We start from the raw sequence: 19,467 nt of genomic DNA, 5'->3' as shown, positions 1-19,467 counted from the left end.
AGTCATAGTATAGTATGTCGAAAAAAATAAAAAAAGTCATAGTATAGTATGTCGAAAAAAATAAAAAAAGTCATAGTATAGTATGTTGAAAAAAATAAAAAAAGTCATAGTATAGTATGTATAATAAAAAAAAATCATAGTATAGTATGTCAAAAAAACAGTCATAGTATAGTATGTCGAAAAATAATAAAAAAGGTCATAGTATAGCATGTTGAAAATAATTTTAAAAAGTCATAGTATAGCATGTCGAAAAATAATAAAAAAAATTCATAGTATAGTATGTCAAAACATAATTAAAAAAAGTCATAGTATAGCATGTCGAAAAATAATTTAAAAAAGTCATAGTATAGTATGTAAAAAAAGTCATAGTATAGTATGTTGAAATGGTTACCATGTATAGCATATATGTTTGCTATGTATTTCAATGTTGTATTACACCACTCCAAGTCTGTCTGTTTTGTATGTTATATTAAATAATGATGTACATAACAAAGGAGGGAGCAGCAGAAGCAAACAGGGTCTTCACAGAGGAGGTAGAGATTGAAAACGATGTGTTTTATGTCACAAAAAGTCATAGTATAGCTGCAGAATTTAAAACAAAAGCCATAGTATAGTATGTCAAAAAAAAAGAAGTCATAGTATAGTATGTTGAAAAATAGTAAAAAAGTATAGGATAGTATGTTGAGAAAATGTCATAGTATAGTATGTTGGAAATTAAAAAAAGAAATCTCTTACTATAGCATGTCGAAAAAAGTCATGTCTTTTTTAGACATGCTATACTATGACTTATTACTTTTTTTCTTTTAACATACTATACTATGTCTTAATCCATTTTTTTCGACATGTTATACCATGACTTTTTTAAACATATTTTTTTACTTTTTTTTAACATAATTTACAGTTGTTGGTGTTGCAAATAAGTGTTTCCCTACAAACATTAAAACACATAAAAAGGTCATAGTTTGGTATATTGAAAATGTCATAAAAAGTCACTGTAGTAAGACAAAAAACTCATAGTAAAGTATGTCGAAAAATGTCATAGTATAGCATGTTGGAAAAGAGTAAACAAAGTCATAGTATAGTATGTCAAAAAAAAAGTCATAAAAAGTCATAGTATAGTATGTGGAAAAATAATTTAAAAAAGTCATAGTATGTCGAAAAAAGTATGTTGAAAATGTCATAAAAAGTCATAGTATAGTATGTCAAAAAAGTTTAAAAAAAGTCATAGTAAAATATTTTGAAAAAAGTAAGAAAAAGTCAGTGTAGTATGTCGGAAAATGTTTAAAAAAGTCATTGGATGAATAAAAGAAGAACTCAATGACCCTCAGTTGTCCTTGGATAAGTTTATAATACAAAGTGATCACCAGGTACAGTAAGCTCATGGTACAAAACATAAACAAATAGTATAGTAGTATAGTATATAACGAAAAGTTCAGGTAACAAGTATGTAGAAGGCCAAACAGTGTGTGAAGTAAACTGTTGCTGTAGATATCATTGTAGTGTCACAAGCTCAAATATCTTAGAGGAAAACTGCCAAAAATAGGGCGTACAACATGAAGGTTCATCCTCTGGGGGGCAGGAATGTTTGTCACTTTCGTGAAAATCAGAATTCTAGATTTGTTTTGTCGTGTCTAGAAATCAGTTCAGATGGGCAGCATCAGAGGAAACGTCCAGAGTCCTTAGGAATCATCCTCTGGAGACAACAAATAGTCACTAATTTCTAACGTCTGTAGTTGTTGAGGTATTTCATTTTGGGCCAGAGTGTTGTACAGTCCGATAAACCAGCGAAAAGATGGAGAGAAAAGAGAAGTTTCCCGAGGATGAGTGCCATGAGGAGCCGGGCGTAGCGTTGATCTGCAGGCTTCAGGGCGTTACCTGCGCAGGTGGGCAGCGGGAGCCGAACACGGTGTGGAAATGTTCGATGAGGATGTCGGTGAAGATGTTGATGGGCGTCAGAGCGCTCAGAGAGATGGAGCCGTGCCGAGGCCAAACCAGGTTCACCCCGAACACGCAGGCCAGGTTAGACGCACTCATCTTGTTCACGATGCTCTGCTGAGACACCTGAAGGGGGGAAAACACAGGATTTAATGAATTAAAAAAGGTCCCATGACATGAAAATGTCACTTTATGAGGTTTTTTAACATTAATACGAGTTCCCCCCCAACCTGCCTATGGCCCCCCAGTGGCTAGAAATGGTGATAAATGTAAACCGAGCCCTGGGTATCCTGCTCTGCCTTTGAGAAAATGAAAGCTCAGATGGACCAATCAGGAATCTTCTCCTTATGAGGTCATAAGGGGAAAGGTTACCTCCCCTTTCTCTGCTTTGCCCGCCCAGAGAATTTGGCCCACCCATGAGAGAGAGAGAGAGACATCATGGCTTTCAAACGAGCAGAGTAACAGTTGGTCAAGACAACACCCCCATGAGATTGGCATGGTGTTATGTCAGTTAGCCTAATAGCTGGTTTGATTTGCATTGAGATATGATTTTATGGATGCCAATCTCTAGGTATGGTGAAGGGTATGTGATGATGTGGGGGTATGGTGAAGGGTATGTGATGATGTGGGGGGGGGCTATTTTAATTCCAAAGGCCAAGGGAACTTTATCAGGATGTATAGTATCCTGGATCCATGAAATAACTGGCCTTTAAAAATAAACATCTGCCTGCATCTATGGGAATTTAACATAGGGGTGGACTGACTTTTGTGAGATACTGTAAATTAGACTTACCATGTGGAGGAAACTCAGCAGGTACTTTGCTACGATGAAGTTATGTTCGGGAAGACTTTCAACCACCTGTTTACACCTGGTGATCCTCAGACTGCTCTCCACGTCTGACAGACAGGAAACAGAGTTCAGACATTAACAAACACTCTTCTGTGCCGCAGAGACAGGTGGGTTTTCTGGGCTTGGAAATCAATCAAATAAAATGCGTCTTATGAGAAAGTGCTTGTACTCACTGAGGAAGTCCTGGACCTGGTTGTAGACTCTGAATGTGAGCAGAGGTTCAGGCAGCTCTCGGAGAAACGTCTTCAGGATCACAGCAGGAATGTGGACGTCTCCAAACTCCTCAAAGTTTACTGGTTTACCTGAATACAAATAACACAAAGACACTTTATTGACTTTATTGCCTCAAACTTCAACGCTCAATGGTGTTTTAATCCCCCAACGTCGACTTCAAGGCAGCTAACCCCAACCCTTGCCTAATCCTAGTGCCTTCCAGGTAGCACTGCCTGGAAGACGACGTTGGGGGCTTAAAACACCAAACTGTATTGCCTCAAACTTCAATGCTCAATGGTGTTTTATTCCCCCAACATCGACTTCAAGGCAGCTAACCCAAACCCTAACCATTGCCCAACCTTAGTGCCTTCCAGGCAGCGCTGCCTGGAAGGTACATTTTGGGGTCTTAAAACACCAACACACCAACTCCAAATAAACAAATTGCTGTACACAGTTTTCAGATAATAGGAAACAGAACAGAAATAAAGTGCAATACACAATTTATTTCTTGTGTGCTCTACAGTGAGTTCAATATGTTTCTACTTTAAACCGACCTCAAAATGTCAACAAAGTACACAGTGTGTTTAAAGTATATATCTATTTAATTGTTTATTTAGATAGGGACAGTGCATATTAATGGACATCAGTACAAGTACACAATGTACATATGCTAGAGTTAGCACCATAGCTCATTTTCATCTATTGTCCCAAGGCAGATAGTTAAAAAGTAAAACAGTAACAAGCATGCAAAACCCTCATAGTTTGAGAGGTTATATCAATTTACCAAGTGGGAAGGCAGCGATTAACAGAACAGACAGCCAAGTGACACAACTCTGATCCAATGGAAATCTAATTTTTTAGGATTGTCAGCCCAATGGATTGGAGGTGCCACCCCTGGCTCCCCTAGACCTGCCACTGTACTTTTAATTCTTTTAGCAGTCTAATATAGGCTATTCAAGAAGAGGGGCTCAAAGATGGCCAAATAAAAGTATTATTACTTTACTAATATATTTATTTTAAGTTAGCCTGCAAAGCAGCCAAGAGACTTGGTGTCACAGAATGGCAAGCGCAAAAAACGTCTAAAAAATGGCAACAGTAAAAGCAAACCGGCAGCTTCTGTGAGATTGACCGGAGGGTTTTTGGATATGTGATTGAAAATCTAACTGAGCAACCGCCCATCACTCGAGCCTTGGAAATCGACAGAGTTTAACACCAGCCAATTTTATAAAATCAATTTGAACAAAAAGAAATAACATTACACATTAAAAAGGCACAAATATATTTATTTAAATTTCAGCTCCATCTCTGTGTAACGTGTAATATTAGACAGCCAATAACCAACATTATTAGAACTTGGTAAAAAGCATGCTGCGTGCTGATTGGCTCACCGACGCTGATGAGATTTACTCCTTAGGTAGTGAAGTTGGGTGTTGAATGACGAGGCATTTTTCCATACTAAGATGGCAGTTCAGTCAATGCCTAATAAGTATTGAATTCGGTACCCAGCCCTACTCCAGAGTGAAAATGAAGACTAATGAAGTCGATGCTATCTGCAGCACACGCGTACCTGTATATTGATCTTCCTTTCCTGTTACGGAGAGATAAAAAGGCCCCTGCCACTCAGAAAGGGAGACCCCACTCACCCAGGTTATAGAGTTTCTGAACGTCCTTGATGAGCTGAACTCGAGCCGAACGTCTGAAGATGCCCTCGGTCATCAGACCTCAAACAGACACACAGACACATCTTAACACAACATCTACAGGGTGGGTGATTGGATTTCACCTTTCTGAGAAAGCCCAAAGTTACACAGTGTTAAAAGTGTTTGTAACTGCTGGTGAAACAGGCTGTTACTCTGAATAATACCTGCAATCAAACCATCAATCATGCTTTATGTTTGATTAACAATTTAGTCCCCAAAATGCCGGAAATCAAGTTCAAGTTCAAGCTAACGTCTTCAAATGACTCGTGACTTCACATGATGTGTGTTTCAAACATATTTCTTTACCTTTGCTACAATTAGGGAACATGTCTTCTGTGTGTTCTTGGAGAGAATTGGGGGAATTTGTGCAATTTAGGGAGAGTTTTTTTTAAACGCTATAAGACAGAGTGAATAGATCTTTTTCACGGCAGACATGTTGACATGTCCTAGTAGGAAAAACAGGTGTATTCCAAACCATTACTGATGGCTGCATTCCACTTAGGAGAGACCCTGGTATTAAACCATTAATGATGGCTGCATTCCACTTAGGAGAGACCCTGGTATTAAACCATTAATGATGGCTGCATTCCACTTAGGAGAGACCATGGTATTAAACCATTACTGATGGCTGCATTCCACTTAGGAGAGACCCCTGTATTGTGCATGGTGACTCACTGAAATAGCTTACTGGGACACTTGATGGAATTGAGCCATCGTTATGGTTATTTCAGCTGTGCTTTTCCTACTATGAGTCAAAATGTCTGCCGTGAAAAAGGTCCATAGGGCAATACATGAAGTCAGTGCTAAAAGCCAACTAGAGATTTTAAGACACGACTAAAGTTACGTTTAAGTTATACAACTGAGCTGCCCACTGCAACTGTAGTTTTAGAAATGTCTTAAAATGCTTGGGGGATGGGATGGGACAGGACTCTTTGAACAAGGCAAGTGTCTTTGGTGAGTTTACACATCTGTAGTCTATATCCACGACGTTCCACTTCCAGGATTGTTCAGGTGCAGCCAGAAAATTCATCCGGATGTCCCGTCCCCTTCCTCTGTCTCTGTGTTGGTGTTCTAACCTCCGACTGATTTGTGAGGACTATGGTTAACTGCTCCTAAGATCTCTGCAGGGTAAATCCAGACAGCTAGCTAGACTATCTGTCCAATCTGAGTTTTCTGTTGCACGACTAAAACTACTTTTGAACGTACACATGTTCCACCAAAACAAGTTCCTTCCTGAGACTATTCAGCAGAGGCATCGTGGCTCCGTCCGGAGCTTAGCCCCGCCCAAGAGGATTGCGATTGGTTTATAGAAATGCCAGTAAACCAGAGTAGCATGCTGTGCGCTGTGGAGGAGGGTCTGGCAATGCGAGGCTAACATGTCTGGACAGTTGCATACTATCTGGTAAAGTCAGTTAAACAGGTGAAGATCAGGTTGTCCAAGGCCTACTGGTTACAAACAGGCTCGGTAGTGATCGACACGATAACACACGCTGCAGATTCTTTGTCTTTAGCTGAGCTGGACAGAGAATATTCGGTTAAAACTATAAAATGTTACAAATTGAGAATGGTATTTGGTATTCAACTAATGATTAATCATCATCGATTATTGAACTGATAATCTTCTCTGTTCATTGGTTTGGTTTATAAAATACACCATCACAGTTTCTCAGAGTCAAAAGTGACCTTTTTCAAACATTTCAAAACCCAAAAATGGGATATAAAACAAAGACAAGCAGATTAACATAGTGTAAGGTTTAGTTAATTAGAGTTAATTCATATTTGAAAGTTGTAAGGCACAGAATTTAATATAATTTATATTTTAGTTAATTTACTAGAAATGTATTTACAATGTTTAGTCAGTTAACCATTTACATATTTATGTTACACACTTATTAGTTACATATTTACATGTTTACATATTTAACAGTCAGGATATTCTGTTGAATCTGCCTCTCTGATTCCATCACGTTTACCTCAGTCTAAGTTCTCGCTTCTGATTGGTTAGTGGAGTCATGTGAAAGGTCTGAACAAGGAAGTGTGGTTGTTGCGAGTAGAGATCAGTAAAGTACTGCTTGAGAAAGTTATCCGTCTCCATCCTGCTGTTTATTCTTATAAAGAGTGATCCACCACCACATACCAAAACCCTCACGTTACAATAGTAACATCTGTAAACACAGAATTTTCCGCAGATTTTAAAAGGTTTAAAATAAAACTCTGAATGTTAACACATCTCCCCTTCAAGCAGAAACACAGTCAGCTAAATTCCCCACATTTTCTTTCTGGATCACCGCTGAAAACATAAGAAAAAAAAAAACACAGATTCCCTTTGGGTCTGCATTATTAGGTCATCATCACTCACCTTTCTCCTTCAGATAAGTCACAGTCTGTGCGATCACAGGCGGGATCATCACCTCCCTATTCTTCTCTCGAATGCTGTCAAAAAAAAAAAAAAAAAAAAAAAAAACAGGTTTAATTGATCGACTGAAAGAAGCACAGACTGTTTAAATGATGTGTAGTTTATTTAAGTCACTCACTACTGCAGACTGACTCCGAACTGCTGCGTGGGCAGGGGCGGTCGGGCTGGAGGGGTCTTCACCGAGGGAGGGGGTTCGCCTTTCTGAGCGGCTCGTAGCTTTTCATCGTGTCTGAAAGAGACGACACAAACTACTTTGATGATTTATCGGCCGATAACGATCGGTGACCGATCAATCGCAGCACCCTTACATTTAAAATCAAATCAGCGTTAAGATTCTGCTTTGTTATCCAGATAACAAAGAAAGAACAATGACATCAGACACAGCACGCTGAGTTAATTTACTAGAAATGTATTTACAATGTTTAGTCAGTTAACCATTTACATATTTATGTTACACAATTATTAGTTACATATTTAACACAGTCAGGATATTCTGTTGAATCTGCCTCTCTGATTCCATCACATTTACCTCAGACTAAGTTCTCGCTTCACATAGAGTCAAATGAAAGGTCTGAACAAGGAAGTGTGGTTGTTGTGAGTAGTGTTCAGTAAAGTACTGCTTGAGAAAGTTATCCGTCTCCATCCTGCTGTTTATTCTTATAAAGAGTGATCCACCACCACATACCGAAACCCTCACGTTACAATAGTAACATCTGTAAACACAGAATTTTCCGTGGATTTTAAACGGTTTAAAATAAAACTCTTATTTATTTATATTTATATTTATAGTTTATGGAGGAAGTAAGCATTTTCCCTTTTATTTCAAAATGTTTGTGTAATAGCAGCCCTAACATTAATGAGCATTACACTAATCACTGTTCTCCATGTTGTAGGTTAGTCAAGTTATTAATGTTACTATTAGTGTGTGTCTCGGACTAACTCCACTTCCATATGTGGTCCTGAATCAGACCCAGGTCGGATTTCTTTTAATGTGGCTGCAGTGTTAACAACCAATCGGATTTGATGCGACTTTTACGTCAATCTACATCATATGTGTCAAACTCAAGGCCCGTGGGCCAAAAACCGGCCCCTTGCACATTTAGATTTTTTTTGGGGTGCTTTTTTCTATGCTGCCCTTCCTTTTTTGGCAATTCTTTTCTATGACGGCTAAGAAACTTTTTTTTTTTCCAGACTTTTTTGGGGCTTTATGTCGACCAAACTGCAAGTGAGAAGACTACTGTATGTGAGACATGCAATAATACAGTAACAGATATTTGACTTTTTCTCTTAAATAAAAGCATGTCAATAAACTCTACATGTCTGGCCCTTGGTGTGATTCTCTTTTTCCAGTGTGGCCCTCTGGGAAGTTGAGTTTGACCCCCCTGATCTACATCGACATTTGTCACAATTATGCTCCGGTGGGAGTAAGCCCGAGACACAGACAGTAACATTAATAACTTGACTAGCCTACAACATGGAGACCAGTGATGGAGCAAGTCACTGGAGGGAGAGGGAGGTGTTAGACCTAATTAGTCTTATGCTCATTAATGTTACGGCTGCTATTACAAAAACATTTTGAAATAAAAGGGAAAATGCTGACTTCCTCTATAACCTCCCTAACTTTAGTGCAACAGCGTGCTGCGTCTGATGTCATTGTTCTTCTTTTTTATCTGGATAACAAAGCAGAATCTTAACGCTGATTGATTTTAAATGTAAGTTGCTCCGATTGATCGGTCATCAATCGTTATCGGCCGATAAAGGCTTCAAATAGTTTGATCGGTGGTCTCCATAAAGGCCGATCAGATGATGCGCTACTTGTGAGAATTGATCGGTCTCGCCGAGTTGGTAAAAAAAAAGTGCCTCGGAACACACTAAAGACACATTGAAGAATACACAGACAGTTTTTTTTTGTCATTGTTTCCGAAATAAGGCTTTATATGTTAAGTTCTGAGCTATTTAAGGTGTGTTTCTAACAGAGGAAGTGGAATGTTTCCTGTCAATAAAAGTAAACCGTTGACAATTCACAATATATTATCTTCTGTTAATTTTAATACTTATACATTGCTGTTAAGAATATTAAAATTAATATAAGATAAATATATGACATGATAAATAGAAGGCTTCAAATAGACCCGGTGATCGGTATCGACCGATAACGGCTTCCAGCAATTGGTGATAAAGCCCCAAAAATCCTGATCGGAGCACCCTTAGTTAACTGATCTGTGGCAGGTTTGTTACCTGAGAACATCGGGAGGGATGATGAGCTGCTCGTAGTTCAGGTGTTCCCCGAGCTCACTCAGGTAGTTCACGTACGTCAGCTTCTTTCCAAACTTGTGACTAAAGAAGAAGAAACTTTGATGAGACTGAAGACTGAAGTTTGACTTCCAAGCTGGCGAGATTGGACTAGTTTTTACCTGATCAGAGGTTTGAAAATGTTCCACACGATTCTGATGAAGTTTGTCGGATGAACGACGAACAGAGTTTTCAGGTTCTTCTTGTATCTGTAGGACACAGACACAGACAGACAGACACACACACACACACAAACACACACACCTTTATGAATTAAATTTGCATTATTATAGGAAACTATGTTGTGTATGTAAATATGTGTGAGCTGATGGATTTTTGAATTTCTCTGCGGGGATGACTTAATCCATCTATCTATCAATTTATCTGTCCACCTATCAATTCATCTATCCATCCATCTCTCTATCCATCTATATCTATCCATCTTTTTGTAAATAAATGGTGATACTAGAGCAAGAGCAGAGTGTGGGATGTGTTCCTTTGTCTCCAACTGGGTGAAAGTATTAAAATTATATTAGATTATATATTGTGTCATGTTGCGTAGCTTCCGGGCGTAGCTGTATCCCTTCTCGCCACAACCGCTGTGTCTGGACTGAACGTACTTCCTGTCGAACTCGCTGTACGCTTCTCGTAACCATTTCAGGGACGGCTTGTTGCTGCTCCTCAGACCGTAATGGAAGTAAACCAGTATGTAGTCCATCTCCACATACTGGTCCAATGTGAACTTCAGATACCTGCAGAGGGAAAATCAAGCGTCAACTAACAACTGAATAGTCTCACATTGCAAGACCTTCCTCTGGCTAATCCACACAGCATTCCTAGATGGGAGGAAAAAAAATGCTCTGCATGTCTTTAAACCAATCACAATCATCTTTGGCAGCGTTAAGCTCCGGACGGAGCCACGGTGCTGCTGCAAAATAGCCTCGGGAAGGAACTAGGGCTGCACAATATATCGTTTTATCGTTATCGCGATATCAACTGGCGCAATATATACACATCGCGAAAGGTTGCGACATATCGCAGTAAACACTACAAGATTTTTTTATGTTAGTTGAAAGAAAATATCAGACAACTGCACTTTAAAGTGTAACTGTAGTTCTTTTTTAGTGGTGCCTGTTATTGTCAATTCAAATGTTCAATTTGTTCAATAAAAGATTGTTAGTAATTTTTTGTATTTTACAAGAATACTGAAAGCAACAGAAAGGCAGAACTGAGTAAATTGTAATATGTTAATTTATCACAAGTAATATTGTTATTGCGATTTTCAACAATGTTATTGCGATATTCAACAATGCTATCGCGATGTTCAATTTAATTTTGTTTATAGTATCAAATCATAACAAGAGATATCGCGAGACACTTTACAGAGTAGGTCTAGACCACACTATAATTTACAAAGCCCCAACAATTTCAGTGATTCCCCTAAGAGCAAGCATTAGCAGTGGCTAATGCTTGCTTTATTCAACAACGTTATCGCGTATCGCATAGTTTCCTTGTATCGTGCAGCCCTAGAAGGAACTTGTTCTGGTGGAACATGTGTGACGTTTAAAAGTAGTTTTAGTCATACAACAGAAAACTCAGATTGGACAGATAGTCTAGCTAGCAGTCTGGATTTACCCTGCAGAGATTTGAGGAGCAGTTAACCATAGTCCTCACAAATCCACCAGAGGTTAGAACGCCAACACAGAGACAGAGGAAGGGGACGGGACATTTACATGAATTAGTTACAAGAAAATAAGTGAATAGAGCTTTATGGTGGACATACTCTAGCAGGCGGCGGTGGTTCAGCTGGTGTGACGGTGGCAAACAGCAGCTGCTGAAGATGATCAACTTCCTGCCGTACCGGTCATCACCTGCAGAGGAAACACAAGTTTTAGAGGTTTCTAGGTTGGACGTGCCGATTAGTACGGCTGGGTATAATGGTCAAACATTTTTCATGCGTGTACAGATACCACTGCTGGGAGTTTGATACCAGTTTTTTTTAAACAATACATCTTTGGATACCAATTTAAAAACAATCCATTTTAACTAGTGCTGTCAAACGATTAAAATATTTAATCGCGATTAATCGCATTAATGTGCATAGTTAACTTGCAATTAATTGCACATTTTTATCTATTCTAAATGTCCCTTGATTTCTTTTTGTCCTATTATTTTTTTCTTATTTTAATGCTCTTATCAACATGGAAAAGTGGATCGGCTTGCTTTGGGCTTTTGTCGCCTGTCTTTGACGAGGGGACGGAGAATTGGCATCAGCTGTGAGCGCGGCCATCAGCTGTGCGCTCGGCCATCAGCTGTGCTCTCGGCCATCAGCTGTGCGCTCGGCCATCAGCTGTGAGCTCGGCCATCAGCTGTGAGCTCGGCCATCAGCTGTGTGCTCGGCCATCAGCTGTGTGCTCGGCCATCAGCTGTGAGCTCGGCCATCAGCTGTGCGCTCGGCCATCAGCTGCGCTCTCGGCCATCAGCTGCGCTCTCGGCCATCAGCTGCGTGCTCGGCCATCAGCTGCGTGCTCGGCCATCAGCTGTGAGCTCGGCCATCAGCTGTGCGCTCGGCCATCAGCTGTGCTCTCGGCCATCAGCTGTGTGCTCGGCCATCAGCTGTGTGCTCGGCCATCAGCTGTGTGCTCGGCCATCAGCTGTGAGCTCGGCCATCAGCTGTGCGCTCGGCCATCAAGTGGTATTTCAGACTGGACGTGCTGCGATGATAGCTCAGTTCACAACGACAAAACAAACATCACTTTGGTCTTGCCAATGTTACCATTTGGCAACTTTTTAAAAGTAAACTTTCATCCATTTCGGCGTCTGGCGCTCGCCATCCACTCAAAACGTAACGTTAGCCTGCTACTCTTTGGCCGGCTCGCGAGCCCAAACCAGTGTGTGTGGCGTGCCTGTTGTTGGGTTTCCCAATCACACACAACATGGGCAAACCGCCTACTTGCACACTTCAAATAATTTTAAGTATATAGTATAGATATATATAGTATAGCTCGGCACCTCTCAAAATCGGACTAAAATCTTTTAAACTGACCTTTGTCGATAAAAAAAAACAAAAAACAGACTGTATGGCCTGTTTCTCGCTTAAAATGTTTTCAGAAACACGTTTCGATGAACCATTTTCATAAAATATGAGATCATATTCCGAACAGGCTGCCACTGATGGTCGGTTTTGAAATTCGGGAGCAGCCAGACCCACGTGACTCGTTCGTCCAATCAGCTGCTGCCATGTATTGCGTTCGTTACAGTCGTCATTTCCGGTAAGTGTTTTAACATACAGCAAGTGTTCCTTTTGGGACAAAACTAACCATTGAAAGTGGGCACTGCGGCGGTAAGTGGTCAGTGCACATTAGCAGTGTACTGTTGGAAGTATGAGACACAGCCAGGGTGTTCAACGCACCCCCGTTTCAGTGTTAAAAAACATGGTGCCAGCCACATCTGTTTCTACGTTTTTGTCAGGGCTGAATGCCGCCATAGTGTTTCACTTATACAGTCTATGCATCAACCCCTGGTCTGGTGAATACCTGTCTCTTTATTAGCTGCTAAATGCTCCACTATCTTCACCAGCAAGTCTCTGACTGTGTCTGCCTGCCTTTGTCTTTAGAGTTCAGTATTTAAATGTTAAAATGAACAAATTAAAAAGTCTGACATCTTCTTCAAATACTGACCGGAGACCTGGATGATGCCGTGTCGAGCCACGTCATAATACGGGTGAGAAGAGTCAGGGCCGAGCGTGCTGCTGAGAGGAACTGATGGAGCGTCTGTGACACATGTCTGATCCTCCTCTTCCTCCTCTTCCTCCTCTTCCTCCTTCTCTAATTCTGGAACAACCGAAAGGGAAAAGAAGCCGCCTCAACATTTTGTGGTGAAATTTGGCTTCCGTTCATCACATTCAGAAAGTTTTAGACACAAGAATGAAGAACCAATGTCTTAGGAATAATGTCTAATATGTACAGCATATACAGGAGACTACAAAGGGCGAGTAGTTTTGGTAAATTATCAGCCTTAACTCCCTCCTTCTATCGTGTTCTTCTTTCTACTCCTTTTTTAAGTGTTTGTTACTATTAGAGTTACCTATTGTTGCCTTACTTGCACTTGGCTTAAAAACACAATTCAAAAGGAGGAACATTATTGAAAACAGTTTGAGAACCACTGCTCTATATTATCAAATCACACTACTTTTAAGATTACAATAAATTAAATATGCATTACAAATCAAATCGGCACCCATCACCTCGTGAAAGAAACGAATCTGAACAAAAAGCACATCGTCCCGGCCCTAGAGACTACTGATAAACATTATGATACCAGATATACCTCCCAACTCTGGAAACACTGAAATACGCATCTGTACCTGGTTTAATTATTGTGCATAGCGATTTGTATGTATGTATGTATGTATGTATGTATGTATGTATGTATGTATGTATGTATGTATGTTTTGCATGTTCCCTTTATGTAATATGTGGTAGTGAGTATGTCTGTATGCATTTATTAGTGCTGTCAAACAATTAAAATATATTTAATCGCGATTAAATATATATATATATATATATATATATATATATCTCATTAATGTCATAGTTAACTCGCACATTTTTATCTATTCCAAATGTCCCTTGATTTTTTTTCTCATTTTAATGCTCTTATCAACATGGAAAAGTGGATCGGCTTGCTTTGGGCTTTTGTCGCCTGGCTTTGACAAGGGGACGGAGAATTTGCATCAGCTGTGCGCTCGGCCATCAGCTGTCTGCTCGGCCATCAGCTGTGCGCTTGGCCATCAGCTGTGCGCTCGGCCATCAGCTGTGCGCTCGGCCATCAGCTGTGCGCTCGGCCATCAGCTGTGCGCTCGGCCATCAGCTGTGCGCTCGGCCATCAGCTGTGCGCTCGGCCATCAGCTGTGCGCTCGGCCATCAGCTGTGCGCTCGGCCATCAGCTGTGTGCTCGGCCATCAAGTGGTATTTCTGACTGGACGTGCTGCGATGATAGCTCAGTTCACAACGACAAAACACACACATCACTTTGGTCTTGTCAATGTTACCATTTGGCAACTTTTTAAAAGTAAACTTTCCATTCAGAATCTTATCGGCATCCATTTCGGCGTCTGGCGCTCGCCATCCACTCAAAACGTAACGTTAGCCTGCTACTCTTTGGCCGGCTCGCGAGCCCAAACCAGCGTGTGCGGCGTGCCTGTTGTTGGGTTTCCGGTCTAGCTAGATCCGGTGTGGTGTTGTAGTTTTTCTAACGTTACTAGTTGTTGCAACAGCATGTGAAAAAAACTACAAAAGTTTGTTAGGCCCAAAAAGAACGTTAATCTTGCAGTTAAAAAAATTGACACCATTTTATATATATATATATATATATATATATATATATATATATATATATATATATATATATATATATATATATATATATATATATATATATATGACTCTGGAGGAAAGGAGACAAATCCCCCCTGTACACCGCCTACCATTTTCTAAATGATGACCTTATCTGCTCGCTCTAACTGTTCCTGTAAACACAGATTAGCCAGAGGCCGGGGTGGAGAGCAGCCATGCTGATCCGTTCTCTGCTGTGAGTGTTTATTCTGCAGCGCTGAGGGGAGTTTTTTATAAACACGCTGATAACAGAGAGGAAATGATCTGCTCAGACTGACCTGACAAAAGGCCCGATTTAGTTCAGAGAGGCAGCAGGGGGAGAAAAACTCTCCGCACTGAAACTTCATTCAAAGTGAAAGAGGAGAGAATATAAACGGAGATGCTGTGAAACAGCAGAAACTCTTCAGTTCAAAGTCTAATCTATATTAACTTTGGGTCGAACTTTTGTAAGAAAGTCAACTAACACTCGTTCAATCGTATGGACTAATCGATTAGTTGATTTAATCGACAGATCTGTAAATCTGAGTTTCTCCGCAAAGAGTCAATTAAAGCACCACAAAAGCATCAAACATGACTAATGGACTAAAGAAATCTAAGTTGACTAAGACCAAAACAACAGATTAGTCGACTAATCCACTAAGAGGGAGCAGCCCTACACAGACCTTATTCCACCCCCCATATACTCCATAAAATGAAAGCACTCCTAGCTCCAAACTGCACTTTATGCAATCAGAATTCATTGGGTACTTTTTTTTTAATACGGTGCGGGACTGTCCAAGGTAGAGCTGGTGCGATATATTGAAAATGAAATATCACGATATTTTTGACCAAATACATCCATGTTGATATTGTAGGGTTGACTATTGGTGCTTTCACAAAATATTAACACACAGAGTTTTGATAATCATATGTGGATATAATGACTAAAAGGGCCGTCAACACCAAGAACTCTCTCCACACCCCACCTCTGGCTCTGTACCTTATGTATTATTTTATTTTACATTCTATTTTTATCTTTATTAATACAGACTGTGTGTATATGTTTATACTTATATTGTTTTTTTATCCTCATTTTATTTAGAGAATGTGTGACATGCACCAACAACACCATGACAAATTCCTTGTATGTGTAAAAAAAGTACTTGGCAATAAAGCCCTTTCTGATTCTCAACAATAACTATAATGATAACTATAAATCTATTGTCCCCTCGGTGGGGCTACGATCCTTTAGCTCTGTGAATCCCGGAAATGGAAGGTCAAAGATATAAACTAGCTGTGACCTAACCCTCTGTCAGCTGGTCTCACAGATGCTGACCGATTAATAGCTCCACAATCCGTCAATATACAGAAATGGCTTCCTGACATCAAAGACATCGCAAATATGGGACCATAGACATAAAACGATATGGAACACCGGGTTGCCAACTATAGGGATAGACCGATCATCGGGCCGTTTTCTGGCAGTTTGCAGATGATCTTTATTAGCATTTTATTTGCCTGATAACCGATAAAGTTAGTTAATTAAAAAGTGGTCTACACTGACTCGGCTACAGCTCTGTATCTGTCCCTCTGCTCCAGTTTCCACTCACCACTGAGTTTGACTTAATGATATTGGTTATCGGTTTCATTAACTAGTAATAATTTATATTACTCTAAACCACCTTCTGTTAACCAACTGTATACTACTGTCTACACTACACTATATTTCTTGTCCTGTATATTGCATTGCACTTTTCTGCTTTTTTTGCACTTCTGGTTGGACGCAAGCTGCATTTTGTTGTCTTTGTACTCTGCAGAATGACAAAGTTGAATCTAATCTAATCTAATCTAATCTGGAACACTGTGTTGCCAACCAACTCCAGGCAAAAGTAGAAAAACATGTCACACTGGAAACAAGCTATCATTTAAATTAAACCCTTAATATAATGTTTTTTCATGTAGTGTCCGAGTCAGTTACAATGTTTTCATGCTGCACCAAATATACCTGTATATAGGAAAATACATTTTTTATCATGATTATGACTTATTTAACTCACCTATTTCTGCCAGCTGCTCCAGATCTGATGTTGAGCTCATTTCGGAGTTTCAAAGTCTATTTATGAAGGAAAAAACGTGAATTAATAAATCAATCAATCATCTGTTCGCTTCACAAACGGAGATTAGTGACAGTCAGGGGGAAGAAAAGTGAAATTAATACCGCTAGAGTTCAGTCGAGTGGTGGAATGTAACTAAGTACATTTACTCCAGTACTGTACTCCAGTCCAAATGTTGAGGTACTTGTACTTTACTTGAGTCTTTTCTTTTCATGCCACTTTCTACTTCTACTCCGCTACATTTCAGAGAGAAATATTGGACTTTTTACTCTTGGAAACAAGAGAATTTTTTTTTAGCATTTCAAGTGTAAATGTCTTTTTCAAATATGCAAAGTAGGCATTAGGCTGTCTAACAGCAACTTTTGATGCATTTAGGAGAAATCTACAGACACAAAAGTGTAGCAAAATAAATGTTTTCTTTCCACTAGTCTGAAAGAAGACATGTTATGGAAGATAAACAGCACACAATCTATTATTAAGATTTGTAAAATAGGCTACACACATTTTGAAGACACTACATTTAACCAACAGAAAATGGAAAGAAGGCTTAATAAGTGCCTCAAAGCCCAGTACTTGAGTAAAAGTTACTTTCTGCATCATGAGTACTTATACTCTAGACTTTCAATGAAGGAACCGAGTATTTCTTCACTGTGCTGTGTACAGTTTATGATAATTAATGCTAATTAGCGACTTTTTAAAACAGTAGGCCCATATTTTAAAAGAGAAAGACAACAGAGGTGAACTGACCCAACTGGAAACAGAGTTTAAAGACAATATAACGTCACACGGTGCAGTTTAACATCAACTAGCTAACAATCACAGATAGGCTATATACACCTATGGATAACGATAACAACACACAGACTGTAGGACAGTGAACGCACCTGCGCAGACTCACTCACCTGCGACACACGCGGGAAACAGACTTAAACTAAACAGGTTAAATGTAATTTCTAAACCTTAAGACGCTTCATGATGTTTTAAAAGGTTCATAACAAGGTATGAAGCAGCACGCTCACATTAAGGAATCCTCCGCAGCGACAGATAGAAAGAAACGAAACAAACTTCCTCAAACAACCGTCCCGCTGGCAAGTCTCACTGCGCATGCGCAGTTCAAAGCGCCGAATGACAAAATCAGTTGTTTCACAATAAGAAGTACTGAGAGTTAGAAAGAGTACAAGAAAATGTATACTTAAGTAAAAGTACTATTACTTAGATGAACTTTTACTTAGGTACAAATTAAGTTACCGGTATAAAAATCTACTCAAGTAAAAAGTATCTCATTTAAAATGTACTAAAAGTTATAGTTTCTTTTTAACAAGAGGCGAGATATATACTTTTTTTAAATATATTTATATACTTAATATCTTATGTATACCTATTATACTTATTTGATAAAATTGCAGTCTTTTGTGATTTTATAAGGTCACAAACTAAAATAAACGACAAAAACCTTAAAAAAATAAAATTAAAATAAAAAAAAAGCAAATTAAAAATAAACTTTGAAAAAAATAAATAAAAAGGCTATGTTTCAAAGCCAAACACACACAAAATTTCCCAAATTTCTTGGCCGAAAACCGACAAATCTTGTCGGATCGTTTCTGCAGCCGGACGATTCAAACAGACGCTTCGCTTCATTCATCGCCGGCCAACTTGGCTCGTAACTTTAAAATGTTTACCCGCTTATGGCGGGTTGGTGGGACTCAATTTAAAGCCCTGGTTACGACGATATTTATTGGCCGGAATATATATTTATTGGCCGGAATGTGAAGTTTTGAACATCAACGACATTAATAATTAAACCTAAACAGATAATGGAAGTCCAAACTGCCTGTGAGCTTCTCCTGTACTATACGGTAATTCCTCTACTGTGTGACAGTAAGTCTTGTGGTTATGACCCAATCGTTAGCCTATTGTTATAAAAGCGTCTGCTACGGAGCCATAACGTGAGGTACAAGGTAATGGAGCCTTTTATACAATGTTGTGTTTCTTTAGAAATAAACATCAGACAAATATAGTCTTTAAACGCTTCAGATGAAAAGTTATTCGCTGTCAAAGTGACGTCAGAATGAATGGGAGTCAATGGGATGCTAACGGGAGGTGATGGCTTTGTAGCATCAAAATGGCGCCATAGGAGCTACGCGTTCCGGGGAGAAGCTAACCCCCTTTAGCCTGTTGCAAGAGTTACATTTTTTTAACGCATCCGGATGACCAACTGACACGATTTTTTTCGCACTGCACTAGTTCGGAACCCCATTCGCATGCGGTCTGCGGTCTATCTCCATAGGAAATGAATGACTTCTGGTCGTTTCGCAGCCGTATTGGAGCTGATTTCAAGTGGCAGTGGGAAGGCAGCATTAATGTAATTGTTGGGTCTTTGTAAATTATAGAGTGTGGTCTAGACCTACTCTATCTGTAAAGTGCCTGAGATAACTCTTGTTATGATTTGATACTAGAAATAATTGAATTGAATTGTTGTATGATAAAACACTATATAAATGTAATGAATTATTATTATATTGAAAACATGCAAATGTTGTAACTATACTTGTGCAAATGGCATAGTAAATGG

General features: G+C 39.4%; 1 protein-coding gene across 3 annotated transcripts; it reads right to left on the bottom strand.

Moving 5' to 3' along the window:
* Positions 1-1,323: 1,323 nt before the first annotated feature.
* LOC114550098 (rho GTPase-activating protein 8) lies at positions 1,324-18,002 on the bottom strand. 3 transcript variants are annotated; one of them, XM_028570617.1, is made up of 13 exons: positions 17,780-18,002; positions 16,839-16,894; positions 13,087-13,239; positions 11,190-11,277; positions 10,027-10,158; positions 9,529-9,615; positions 9,353-9,451; positions 7,233-7,343; positions 7,058-7,131; positions 4,642-4,719; positions 2,959-3,087; positions 2,729-2,832; positions 1,324-2,061 (listed from the first exon to the last, which is right to left on the bottom strand). In XM_028570617.1, exons 2-13 carry the CDS (start codon positions 16,876-16,878, stop codon positions 1,864-1,866), a joined length of 1,293 nt encoding a protein of 430 aa, XP_028426418.1. In that variant the 5' UTR covers positions 16,879-16,894; positions 17,780-18,002; the 3' UTR covers positions 1,324-1,863. The 3 variants fall into 3 exon arrangements, with proteins under 3 accessions (XP_028426418.1, XP_028426416.1, XP_028426415.1); XM_028570615.1 differs by having other exon boundaries at positions 17,798-18,002; XM_028570614.1 differs by having other exon boundaries at positions 17,915-18,002.
* Positions 18,003-19,467: the final 1,465 nt, after the last annotated feature.

The sequence above is a fragment of the Perca flavescens genome, chromosome 23 (genome assembly GCF_004354835.1).
Source record: "Perca flavescens isolate YP-PL-M2 chromosome 23, PFLA_1.0, whole genome shotgun sequence".
Lineage (NCBI taxonomy): Eukaryota > Metazoa > Chordata > Actinopteri > Perciformes > Percidae > Perca > Perca flavescens.
Note: the sequence above shows the minus strand (reverse complement) of the source record. Positions and strands in the feature narration are given on the sequence as shown.

Excerpts from the sequence above, each read along its gene's own strand:
- LOC114550098 (XM_028570617.1), bottom strand. The coding sequence starts at position 16,878 with ATGAGCTCAACATCAGATCTGGAGCAGCTGGCAGAAATAG. Across the intron at positions 9,616-10,026 it reads TACAGCGAGTTCGACAGGAA|ATACAAGAAGAACCTGAAAA; the intron begins GTACGTTCAGTC and ends TGTGTCCTACAG. Across the intron at positions 4,720-7,057 it reads GACTTATCTGAAGGAGAAAG|GTCTGATGACCGAGGGCATC; the intron begins GTGAGTGATGAT and ends TGTCTGTTTGAG.